Below are 13067 nucleotides of genomic sequence, written 5' to 3' on the forward strand. Positions count from 1 at the left end.
CCAAGACTTAAATTCACATGATACTATGCTTGGTGTCTACCTCCATGGTGTACAACATACATCATTCGGCACTCAGCAGAAGACTGCACTTTCATACTGGAAATATTTTTGAGTTCAAATATTCAGAAATGGCTAATACTATGATAATTTGGACAAAGCTATTTTTGTCAACATTTTACAGGGCTATCTTGTCAATGCACCAATGATAAAAATATTCATTGCCACCATTTTAATACTTCAACAGTGCAATGGTCATGCTACTTGACACATAAATTAAAAGAATCTATACTAGTTATATACTAGTTAATACCAAGTTAAAGGGACAAAGTTGCTCATTTTTGACATTATTTTGCCTTTTAAATTTCTTTTGATAGATCATTCTCACTGAAATATGCTCACTCTCTGGTTATTGAAATTGCAATTCAATTCTCACCTTTTACAAGACACATTAACATGTGAAATTTACTATGTTACAATTTTGGGACACACCTTAAAATTAAATTGTTAAATGATCACATGTTATGTACATGCATGCACATGAGTTGAGCTGTGACAACCAGATATTGCAATTGAGCCCCTTTCAGTGAACAGAAGAAAAGCATATATTCAACAGAAATTAAAGTGACCAAAATTTTGTCAAAAATGAGTGACTTTGTCCCTTTAATGGCTAGTGAAAATGGCTAAATTCCATGTTTGCTGTTTTGTTATTTTTGCCTGTCAGTCACTGTAATTTAAACAATGGTGTATGGATCAGGTGTTGTTGCTCATGTTGTTGCTTACTTTGCAGGTCAGAGTTATATATAACATTTCAGAAGTTTACCAGGAAAAATGGTTTTATTTTTACTATAGAAAATTTATAAATGGTATAATTAATTTTGATGCATTATTGAACAAGGATATCAGACCCAACACGTTACAGTATTCTAGATGTGTGTTCAGACTTGCTGTCACAACTCTGACCTGGCAATTGTCTAAATTTGCTGAACCAAACATGTGTTGTACCACAGGTTTGTTAAAGGGACGACAAAAGACCTGGCGAGGAAGTTGAATAAATTTTATGCAGTAAAAGAGGATAGGAGCTGAATATTATGTTCAGAATTTTTCAGTATTTGTTGCTGTATTTTAGCCTGATATGCTTTGTATTGATTCAGTTTGTCAGCAAAGCCTGGTGACACTTGAGCAGTGGTGTCATTTTTTTTTGTCCAGTGAAGTCTTAAAAACCGTTTTTATGGTTTGTTCCACATTTACAAGTGTGCTGACAAAATGTAAAATTGAGCATTTCATCAAACTTGTGCAGAAAATCAAACGATGAATTATTTCAATCATAATGTTATCCCATGTGTTCCCCAGAACAATCCATCCATACCACACCAGAAACAAGAATGCCAGTACTCCTTTATCTGGTGATTAGTTTACTAAGTTTAAACAGTGTAAGAGTTAAACAGTATATTAAACCGTTATCATAACAATTGAAATGCTATTGTGTAGGCAGAGAAATCAGGGGTTTCCCTTTTATTAAAAGTACTGAAAAATATGTAGCATAAAATTATCCAGATTTTTGTCTACAAGATTAGTTTTACCCGTTCTGGTCATGTGTGACTGACACCGATTCATCGAAAGTATTCATGGGCAAGGCTTACATCCAAATCTAGACTTGTTCTTGTCACAAGCAGAAGCAAATAAGAAATTTGCAGGCATCCTTTGCTGGTGTCCATCTATATTACCCTGTGTGATATATCCCCACCTCAAGTTTTGAACTTCGAAGATTCGATCAATTTGTAAAATTCTATTTCTTTGAAACTGGGGGAGGGTCATAAATTTTCCAGCCTTACTTTATGGAAGGGTCATAAGTTTTTGGACTAAATTTTGGGGGAGGGTCATGATTTTGGCCACACTCTAGCGAAATCACCCCAGCCCCCCTGCTAATTTACGCCCAGTCCCTTAGTATTTTATATATCTATCTATCTTTGAATCTGTCTGTCTGTTTGTCTGTTGGTTTGTGTGTCTATCTGTCTATTTTCTGTCTATCTTTACCTTTAAAACATATATCTCAAAATGGGAAGTTTTCTTTTGATGATTATGGTGGGTTTCTAATGAATTAACATGTTGAATCAATTGGCAATTGAACAAAATCTTTATTTTTAATAGAGCAAACCCTAAATAAATTTAATTGATTGTATGAGTCAGAATCCGAACGAGTTTACAAGCTCAGAAACACAAAAGTCCATGAGCTAGCCACCATTCAATAGTGAAAATGGCCATATTCCAACTTGCAATCAAAATGATACATCATTGTGTACTGGCCACATTAATATAGAGCAAAATCAGGTGGAGGTAAGATAGTTAACTAATGGTCTACCATGGCAGATCATATGTAGAAACAAATACGTAAAAGATGCCGCCGAGTACGGCAGTATACGTTGTATGAAAGGAACGAAGCGAATCCTTCAGCTCTTGAATGAATTCCAAATGGGCCCCCTGTTGTGTGAAATTGTTTGTTTGTAGTCTTTGACATTAGTTACATTCAGATGGTTAATGAAAAATATCTAGTGTCTAGAGTTTTAGCTTGGTCACCTTAAATGTTTGATGAAGTTAAGCAAAATTATTTGTTGCTAGTGTTTTCTGCTACCTTCATCACCTTGTCTATTTTAATTAGTACTTTGGAGATAGTTAAGGTCAACCTTTACCTTGATTATATGATACTATATGTTTAGTGCTGTTCGTTTACTGAATTTTAATTTCAAAATTTGAGGTTTAATGTCAGACAGTCAGACAATCGTTACTTTGGTCATCACTTCCGCCCCAAAAAATGTTGCGAGTTACACTGGAAGTGGCAAAGAAGCTACCCTTTACATGTGAAAAAACAAGCGCACAGATAATTGTAATGCAAAGATTGCAGGTCGTAGCAACACATGAAAATTTTATACTCAAAACCAACGCTTATAACGCATTCCATTTTCTGCTCTCCTTACAGGAGTTATTTTATACTTTCATCTTAATCTTGTTCTATAATTTTTTTATAATCACCTCCTGTACGTATGTGGTTTCAACTACTTGTTTTCAGACTGAATTTCTTACTCATTATCTGTCTAACATTATTTTACTCCAATTTTACCAAAAACGTAGGAGTTAGTACAAACTGTTTAGCTGGTATCTTGACGATCATTAATGAATTCAAAGTTTGATCAGTTTGTAGATCTGTTTATATATTTTATTTAAAGTTCATAAAAGTGTTTAGATAGAAGACTACAGCCTTTGCGAAAATCACCATCAGGAAATCTTGACCTTTTGACATTTCGTGTGCTGTTATATGTGGTTGGTAGAGTTTAGCCTTTGACACAGACTGCTTTAGAACTGAGTGACAAAAAATTCACACACACACACACACACAACCCCCCCATATATATATATATATATATATATATATATATATATACATATAAGGTATAAAAGGCATAATATTACATCCTAAGAGGTAATATATTATCTGTAAAGGGAAGTTAAATATATCCTATTATGTATTTTATTGTATTTTGTTGTATACCATTCAATGAAGTTCGATGCCGGTAATATTCGAATGGAAGTTGTACATTTAATTTAAAGTGAAATGAGGTGTTTTGAAAAAAGACAGCTCACAGCCATTTTGAAAAAAAAACTAATATGAATTCTTGACTGTTTGACATTTGGTCTTAGTTACACATAATTTAATATCATGAATTTTTCTGAGGAATAAAACAAAACCCCGAAAAGAAAGGGGTTGCCCTGAAAATTTTGATCCGTAAACATATTTACGAATTACCAAAGACACAAAATTCACATTAAGATTATCTGCTGGATCACCAAGAATCATACAAAGCTTGATGGAGTCGAACAGAGATCTAGTGATCGATCCATTGTATGTATAATATTTCGCAATAGGGCTTTTGTATGGCTACAGTCGTAAATAACTGTCCTATTTTCTCTGGAAAGTTATGACAATTTCCACACAAGTTCCATTTCGAGGGGGGGCACCTTTGATGTGTGTAATGAATAAGAACTTTTGACGCAATTGCTTTGATGTAATGATTTTAGTTGCCATAATTTAGAAAACAATCGACATATGCATTATGTTTGTGAAGAACAGCATCCAATAAAGTTTTATTTAGGCTGGAGGCAGTACATAAGCTTATCATATTATCTTGAATTCAGAGACCTTGAATTTAGAAATTTATTCCTTGTTCGTTTGCACTACAGGTTCGCCATCTTCCATACCGAAAGGTCACACAAAGCCTCTATTGTGTTACTCTGATAGAGTAAGTAATGGTGTATTGCTTTTCTAGGTCCCCGGCCCATATGCAAAATAGATACACGACTAGTAGTGAAATAATAAGTACAGGTGATGCGCAAGTAATTACATACAAACACAATCACATTTCGCTGATACTGTAAGTGAAGATCTCAACTCCATGGCTTTGAACACATATTTGCAAAGGTCGATGAGTGTCTTATTTTCTGCAGGTGACACATATAATAGTGCTTGAAATTTGTTATTGTTTGGTTCAAAATATGTAAATCGCGGTAAAAACTTGGTTCTGAGGAGATGGGAAAGTGGTTCTCATCTTCAATGTCACCTGTGTTACAAATCATAAATATTCTGAGGTGTGGGTCTATACTTTTCCGTCTACCTTCTTTGATCACCAGGGTAACCTTTTAACCTTGTTTGTGAAAACGTTTATCTGAACCCGGGACAGCTGGAAATGATGTCATTGTTCATTGTCACCTATTTATTCATTCTATCATCTATTCAGGATCCAATAAAATATGTGTTACATTTGTACAAAGACTATGAAGGCGTGAAATATATACTAATTCAGACTAAGGCAACTCATAAGAGTATCTAAACGACAACATTTGAATCACCTATGCTGAAATAGTCTTCACTGTTTGCATCACTGCACACAGCAAAATACTGTGTCAGGAACAGAGGAACTCTAAATATAGCATCGATAGCTCTGAGGTGACTCATAAACAAACAGGTACACAATAGGTTGGCCATGCAACAAATAAGTGTTTTCAGTCGGATTCGAACTCACAATGTACGGTACCCAGTCATCTGGCGGAAAAGTCATAGGCAAAAGTAAAGTTTTAGTTGCCATTAGAGACGATTAGAGCCTATCAGGGGACTCTAAAGACAGCACCAGTACACAGTACTGTAGATTTCCCATAATTCTTTAAAATTTGTATCCTCGGAGAGTTTTCAGTGAATTCTACTATGTCTCCTAGAGCTGAAAAAGTTATAAGAAAAGTAACCTTTAATGTACAAATAAAAGAAAATTGTGGGTATTACTGTACTGTGAAGTAGCTCCTATAGGCGACTCATAAACAAACAGGTACACAAGAGCTTGGTCATCCACAAAATGTCCATCACAGGTTTGGATTTTGTTTTCAATATATTTAAGAAGAAGGTTTGACAAGCCTTCCCTTACCGTTTTCTAGTACTGCAATTTTCAATTACCAGCCTCAAATTTTACAACGATTGATAAATAAGCCAGCAAATGTAATTGATAGCACGTCTGTTTGGCCTGAGAAGGCATAAAAAATACACTGAAAGGTCGTGTAAGAAAGCACATTCACTGATTATATCGCAGCAAGACAAAATTTGACTTATTTTTTGTTATCTTGTTACTTGATTTTTCACAAAACCATCAATTTATTGAGATCAAAGCAGAGAGTTTTCGGTGGCTCATCACCATTGTGAACCTTGTATTTCGCCAGCATATTAAAACCCTTGAAAGGTACATAAAGCTTCACATAATCCGTTACTCTGTTATCTGCTGTGGAATAAAAGAAATGGGGTCTAACACTGTCTTTCAGAACCAGCAGGTACTAATTAGAATAGCAAATTAGCAATACACAATTGTTTTCTGACTTTGCTTGAGAATACTGCAAATTTATATATGAAGACAGCAAGTACATATTCTCGAGCATGCTGCGCTGGACTAGAGTGTAACCATAATTTGTGAACACGTTTTTACTACTCTTAAATTACCTTGAGTACTCTTGCTTGTACAACATAACCGGAGCATTGTCAAGTTGATCACTGTGGTATGAAAAAGTAATTATTTTGAATAATTGATAAAATATATTTACCACATTTGTTTTCAAGCATATTGCAGAGCAACATAGCAACTAGCTCAAGTGTATGCGGTGCACTGTTATAAAAATGCCCAGCGCATAATGGGCTTGCCTATGCTGTCGTTGAAATTCAAAGTCTTTAGTCTTTAGCTGAAGATGTAAAGCATCCTGCTACTATGAGACTGGACAACTTTCAGGTAAAACAGAGTGGGGAAAACGTCTTAATTTTGTGTACTATGTCAATGTTAACAAGTTCTCTTGCAGGGACAAACAATTCAGTCAACTGAATTTTTCCTGAATTGAATACATTTTATTATGTGCTTCTCGAATTAAAGGGGACGGGTTGTTGGTGTTCAGCTACTTTCATTTTGATTTCCGCCATATTGAGTAAGTGTTGGACGAACGGTTCTGTTCAGTCAAAACAACAACTTGTTTGGACAAAGGGGTATGAACTTTTGACCCTTTTATTGATTGCAAACTTTACATGACATCGTATTTATGTAGTAAAGTTTCGGTTGCTATTAGAGACGATTAAAGGCGTGCAGAGGTACTCTAAATACAACACCAGTAGCTCCTAGGCGACCATAAACAAACAGGTACACAAGAGCTAGGTCATACACAAAAAAGGGGATCAAAGCTCCGAATTGTGTAGTAGAGTATTTATTTGCATTCCAAGGCCACAGGCCCATATACAAAGAGGAGTTATATAGAATACATAACTTGTGACAGAGAATAATACAAATCAGAGAGAAAGAAAGGGAAACACATACAATTTCGTCAACTGTAACACAAAAGAACAGTGACGAGAATGCATTGATCAATCTCTGCATGTGTACGTGTGACTCTCAATTTCAAGGCTTTATATACCCAGCCTTAATTTTTGGAACTATGTCCAGTGTTATCAATTTCTCTCGCATGGACAAATAAAGAAATCATTGATCTGAATGTTCTCAAATGGGATGAATTTTATTAGTGATTGTCGAAGTAAAAGGGACTCGTAATTGCCGTTGAGCTACTTTCACTTTGTTGTCCGCCATATTGTGTAAGAGATCTGTTCGGTCGAAACAACAACTTGCTCGGACAAAAGGGGCATGACCTTTGGTCCGTTTATTGGTTGCAAACTTTGCATGTTATTGCATAGTAAAGCGTCGGTTGCTATATTCAGAGATTAGACAGCTTTTCTTTGTCAACATGTGTTGTGTGGATCAATAACCAGTAAAGTTTTCACTGTGAATTTTAGGCCATGTTTGATATGTATAGTCTGCTCGTGAACACTGTAAATTCGCCATTTCGCCCATCGAACCTGTGCAAAAACAAATCGTTTGTTGCTCTGATCAACATTGTAACCTTTGACCTTATTTTTTTAAAAGTAATGTCGAAACCTGAGTCATCGTAGGCGTTTTTTCAGTGTCACTTATTTTCCTGCGAGCAGTAAGATTATAAGATAAACGTGTACATACAGTTATAATTACGTGTCAAACTTCGGGTATTGTGACGCGAGAAATAGCTTGGGAAGTCAGAAAAACAGATTTTTCAACGAAAAGCTTGCGGAACATTTGACTTCTATTTGATTTACGAAGTCACTAACATCAACAGACTTATTTGGGACCAAATCAACTTAAAGTAACCCGAATCTTTCACTACTTTCTCATTTGCTCTTCTTAGACTCTTAGGTCTCTCTCAAATTTTTGAATGCCACTTTCAGGTAATATGAAGACAAACGACCGCCGTTCGGTGTAATTTGAAACCATTTTAATAATTCACAAACACAGTGTCATTGCAATAATGAAATAATAACAGCTAGTTACAGGCAATGATTTCAAACTATTCCCGACTATACTATTGGCAGCTTGCCAGTAATCACACAAAATAATGAATCATGTGTTAATTCTCAATTAAACACGCGTGCTCTGGTTCCTTGAGTATAGATATGACAAGACAACATACATATTTATTGAAATGGTTGGTCATTCCTTGTGTCCAGTTTATTGAAAACATAAAAACGCCTCTATAGGTATGTTTTCTCAGGAAACCATACAATTAAGAATATATACATTAAGGTTGTAAGCATCTTTGTGCCTTTTCTAGAATTTCCCTTTAGGAAAGACCAACAAATCTGCCCATATCGAACTTGAAAGCAATTTGAAAATCAAACATGTAAATCATAAATGTATAACTATCATGCTCATAATAACAGCTGTGAGTGTTCTAAAATATAAATGCTTCATCAAAGATTCTTGAAATTTTAGAATTTTGCTCACTGCATCAGTCTATTAACATATTAACCAGTCTCTGAATTGATTCCTCTGTATTAATTGCCAACCAAATCAACGGTGGCTCGGTATGCAACGTGAAGTCCGATTAGCATATCGTCAGGCAGGACGTTAAACGGAGAAGTGACATTTCACCTTTGACAACAGCTAATTTGGTTAACAAATTAAGTCTGCGGAGCGACGAGGTCATAATCTGCTACACTGCCAGTAGTTCGACTGCGTCTACAAGCAAACGGGAACATATTACAATAGGTTAATTATAAGGCCACAGATGACTTTCCAACCTTAAACGAATACACCTGGCAGACTATATATATTTCTATTCTAAACTATGCAAAAGGTATAAATTACTGTTTTATTGTGAAGTTAAAAAGGAAACATACCTCGCACAGTCAATCTTTCTGATGGTTCATGCCGTGTGAGACCAAGAGTGGCATCCTTGTACTGTGTCGGGCAGTCGTCCGGCAGAGTCACATCTTCACCTCTGATAATCGCTAATTTAGTGTTCAAATTCCAGTCTGCTAAACAAAATATGGCACTTATAATGTAAAATGAAAATAAATTTTAATATATCAATTCGTCGTTACAAACATCAGAACAGTGTCGGTTTACGTTTCATAAGATACATACAGTTAAAACAAACAAAAAACAAAGCCACACTGACCATTGACTATATCTCTGCCTTTTGCAATTGCTTCCAGGATCTTCCCATACCTATGGATATAAAAAATACAAATCATCGTTTACTAAAAATATTTTGGTAAACTCCAGGAAGAATATTCAACAAGATTCCGTTCTAGATCATTTTAGCTTTAATGCCATCCAAACAGAATACAAGAACTTCAAGCAACTTTTAGTCTGCGATGCGTTGCATGTGGATAGCCAAAGTCGTGTTCGGCGTGTACGACGGCGTGTGACACCTCGCCAATTTTTTGTCACCTAAAACAACCTATAACTACTCTCAAGGTCATAATGCCTATATCCACGGTTCATCCAAGACAACAAGACGAATTGATTTGAAACTAAATTTCGCAGAATTGGATGAAAAAAAATCAACGTTTGCAAAAAAACAAATGTCCTTTCAGTACAAGGTCACGAGACCAATCTCCTTTGTATTTACATTTCATTGGATTGTACGATTGGCTGGGTCTTTTAACTGAAAAAAATCCTAAAACTTGAACTTGGTTTTAAGAAAGTTGGCGAGGTAAAATGGACACATGCTACATAAAAAGTTTATATTTGCCACTTTGCAATGGATTATGTTGATACTAAATTCAATGCCCGGCTTTCTCTAGTTATATGTTTACATGAAGATATAAACTTTGATGTCTCCACTCTGCCTATTACTTTGACTTACCCATAAGCTTCAGCTTCTAAATTGTAAAACGAGTTGTTTCCTTCTTCACTCAAAATTTCGGGTGGCTGGTATGGTTCTGGAGAAATTGGATATTCTCTCTCTGCTGTACCTGTGGTTTCAACATCGCCGGTGTTACAAATCTGAAAGAAAACATCAAAACATGGGATAAGTAATCACTGTGTGGTGACTGTTTCACGGAAAAGGAATATGAAGTTCAAAGATTAGAATCAGGAAAGAGGAAAACTTACCTTGGCCCGAAGGTCCTCGGATACCAGAATGTTGGCGCAGCAAGTATTTCTCAAGAGCATGTCACGGCTGTGTAAAAAGTCAATTCCCCTTCCAACATCCAGTGCCAACTGATTTCTTTCTCCCCATGTCAGAGTCAACAAACTGTCTTCCAGTACATCGGACAGACACCCTCTGGCCATGCATTCCATTACCAACCAAAATATGTCTGCAAATAGTAAATATTGTGTTTACAAATGGTACGCCATCAGGTTCTGTTTGAGTGGCTGTAAAACGATACGTAAATACGAATAAAGTGACTGACAAACTGTGCTATACTTTGCATGCAGGTGTAAGATCAACCCCGAGGTACTTGTACTATTCACTTTCTCCAACATATTGTTAATAGATTTTTGAAGTCTTTAATTAAGGTGGCTATTCTACATCTATTGTAGAGAACGATAGGATTTTGCGTGCGGTAAAAATAGCTGTACTGAATGCCTTTTCATAACATACACCGTCTCCAGGCTCCCCGCCCTTGCGGATGTGTCTACGTTTTCACTGTTGAACGGTTTCAAGGGACCCACTGGACGAGTGCCAGAATTTGCCTCACGCTATGTATGTGCAGCGCACAATACTAGAAGCGTGTCAACGACCGAGAATTGCATTCCACACTGTGCTTGCGCTATAAATCGGAAGATGAATTATTGTTATTGATTATTCACGATCAGTAATCGGACAATTTGATGCCCCAGTTACGAATGTAAGATGTATAATAATAAGGTTGCCTCGAAAAATATTGCAAAGGCTGTAGTCGGACATTGACGCCACCTATGAAGATTACCTGTATTTAAAACTTAAAAAATTAGAACATTAATTGCACAACCTTCGTCAGAATGTGAACAGTAACCATACACCTCCACGATGGAATCACATCGCAAGACACATGAACGCTGATATCTTCTGATAAGTTGCTCCTGTCGAAGATAGTCTAACTTCATCCTGTTTGAATATAAAACAGATTAGAACTCTGGTTATGTTGTTTCTGTTTAACACTGTATGAGCACTAGTTCTCCGTCTACCGCTTATAGCATGAAATACCTTGCTGTATGCTCGTCAACACATGACTAAGAGCTTTGTCAACTGAAATTTTGAAAAATTAACTATTTGTTTCACCAACACCTATTTCACGACGTTTAGAGAGCTCATGGATATATCAAGATAATAGAAATTTTGTCCGAATTTCTTATAATCTTAGGCATATATTTGACCAGGAGATCAACTGGATATTTGACATAGCCAAAGAATCAATATTTGTGGTCTTACTTTGGTGGCGAAGCCAGCTTTTCAACTGATACAGGTCTGCCTGCATAACATGCCTGAAACAATTGACCAAAACGTCCAATCGATAGATTCCCATTGGCAAGCTCTGTAACTTCGTGTGGACTGATTATACCGGACTCTTCTTCATGTGTTACTGCGATAATGAAATGCAAAATACATGTGAGTGGAAAATTGTTAATGAAACGGTTAAAGACTTTTATCATAAAATAACCAAGACTAGCATAGCGGCAGAGAAACAGGAAAATAAACGCAGTCTTCTGTCAATGCAAATATCACATTTGGATCAACAAGTTGCGCCTAGAATGTTGAGTTCGTGAAATGAAAAGATGATGATTATTTTTCACCTTCTTTAGAAGCAGTGTCGAGTTCCTCATGTTCATTATTTTCTTTTATTGATAACGCTCTTCTTTCGCTCTTTTGTAGTTGACACTTCAGATATTCAGCTTCATCTGTCAACTCTCCCATTTTCAATTGGAACGAGACATCTTTTTCAATCAGAGCCTTTGCTACGGATCTTGAGAGTTTGAGTTCCTCTGTCTGTTCAATGTATTGACTTTCTATGAGCCTGTTTTTAAGTTTTTCTTCTTCTAGCTGTTCCTGAAGAACTTTATTTTCTACCTGAAGGTTGCCGATGATCTCTTTTTGATGCTTTACTTCTTGCATGTAATGGAACCTTGTGTGTTTGGTCTGTAATTCAGTCTTGATATCCTCCCCATTTTCAGAAATCAAACCTCTCAAGTCTGAAAATTTCGGATGATTCAACAGACTTAATCGAAAATCGAAGTATTAATTGAACTTTAGATTATCAGTATAACATTCTAAACTATTTTGTGATTCAACATTGTTCGATGGCCATTGTGAACATTCGTTTTCGTTACATTTTTAAAATCTTTGTAGGACGCCTGGAGCTAAGCATACGTTTATAATTTACCTGTAAACGTCGTTGAATCGTGAACTCCTACTAGCACCTTCTCAACCCCGAGGAGTTCGAGGATCTTTGGTCTTTTTTCAATGATATCATTGGCAACCTTTTCGTTTTCCGTCCATATTATTAAAAGTCATTATCGTCACCCTTGCCACGCTCACACCTCAACCCTTTGATATACGCGTTCAATATATCTTCCACATTCTGCAATATTTCCTTTACGTTCAGCTGGAACGCAACAGACACTCCTGCTCCGCCAGAATGATCTGCAATGATAAAAAGAAGTAATGATTCGCATTAATATTCCGTCGATAATTACCATTGCCCAGCTAAAATTCCAGATGACAATTTTGTTAAGAGTTAGATAAGTATACTGATCTTACCGTTTCTTGTTGACTTTCCCTTTTTCAGTAAGGTTTTGTTCCATGTCGACTTACAGGTACCCGTATCTGAAGAGTATATTAGATACCATTGGCATATACGTGTTTAAATTTAAGATTTTCAGGATCAGATAGGACATTTAGCAATTCACCATATTTTGTTGTGTTAAAGTATTGTGTGTTAAGTATGATGCAGCAGAGCGAAGTTGGTCGACAATAAATGTATGCGAAAGGTTTGCCTTTCATTAGTATTAAGAAATCGAAGGCAAGCATACAATTTCCACGTTCGCGCTGGATTAATATTTTTAGCTTGGAAACCAGTTTTCGTCATTAAAACAATTAAGGCTACTCTTCTTTCAGGCCAGAAAGCCGTAATACCCTTGTTATTTTGAATAGCTGACGAGGGTAACTATCGAGGAATAGTAACGACCAGCATTCAGCATCGGCAT

At 36.2% G+C, this 13067-nt stretch overlaps 1 protein-coding gene and 1 long non-coding RNA gene across 2 annotated transcripts; both read right to left on the minus strand.

The window, feature by feature from the left end:
* Nucleotides 1–7849: 7849 nt before the first annotated feature.
* Nucleotides 7850–9080, minus strand: LOC139130043 (uncharacterized). The gene is made up of 2 exons (XR_011551760.1): nt 8771–9080; nt 7850–8609 (listed from the first exon to the last, which is right to left on the minus strand). It is a non-coding gene; the product is annotated as an uncharacterized lncRNA (long non-coding RNA).
* Nucleotides 9081–9686: 606 nt separating this feature from the next.
* Nucleotides 9687–12520, minus strand: LOC139130044 (probable serine/threonine-protein kinase drkD). The gene is made up of 6 exons (XM_070695765.1): nt 12245–12520; nt 11658–12053; nt 11296–11446; nt 10856–10971; nt 9993–10198; nt 9687–9884 (listed from the first exon to the last, which is right to left on the minus strand). The coding sequence occupies exons 2-6, from the start codon at nt 11974–11976 to the stop codon at nt 9741–9743; spliced, it is 936 nt and encodes a 311-aa protein (XP_070551866.1). The 5' UTR covers nt 11977–12053; nt 12245–12520; the 3' UTR covers nt 9687–9740.
* Nucleotides 12521–13067: the final 547 nt, after the last annotated feature.

This window comes from Ptychodera flava, chromosome 3 (assembly GCF_041260155.1).
Source record: "Ptychodera flava strain L36383 chromosome 3, AS_Pfla_20210202, whole genome shotgun sequence".
NCBI lineage: Eukaryota > Metazoa > Hemichordata > Enteropneusta > Ptychoderidae > Ptychodera > Ptychodera flava.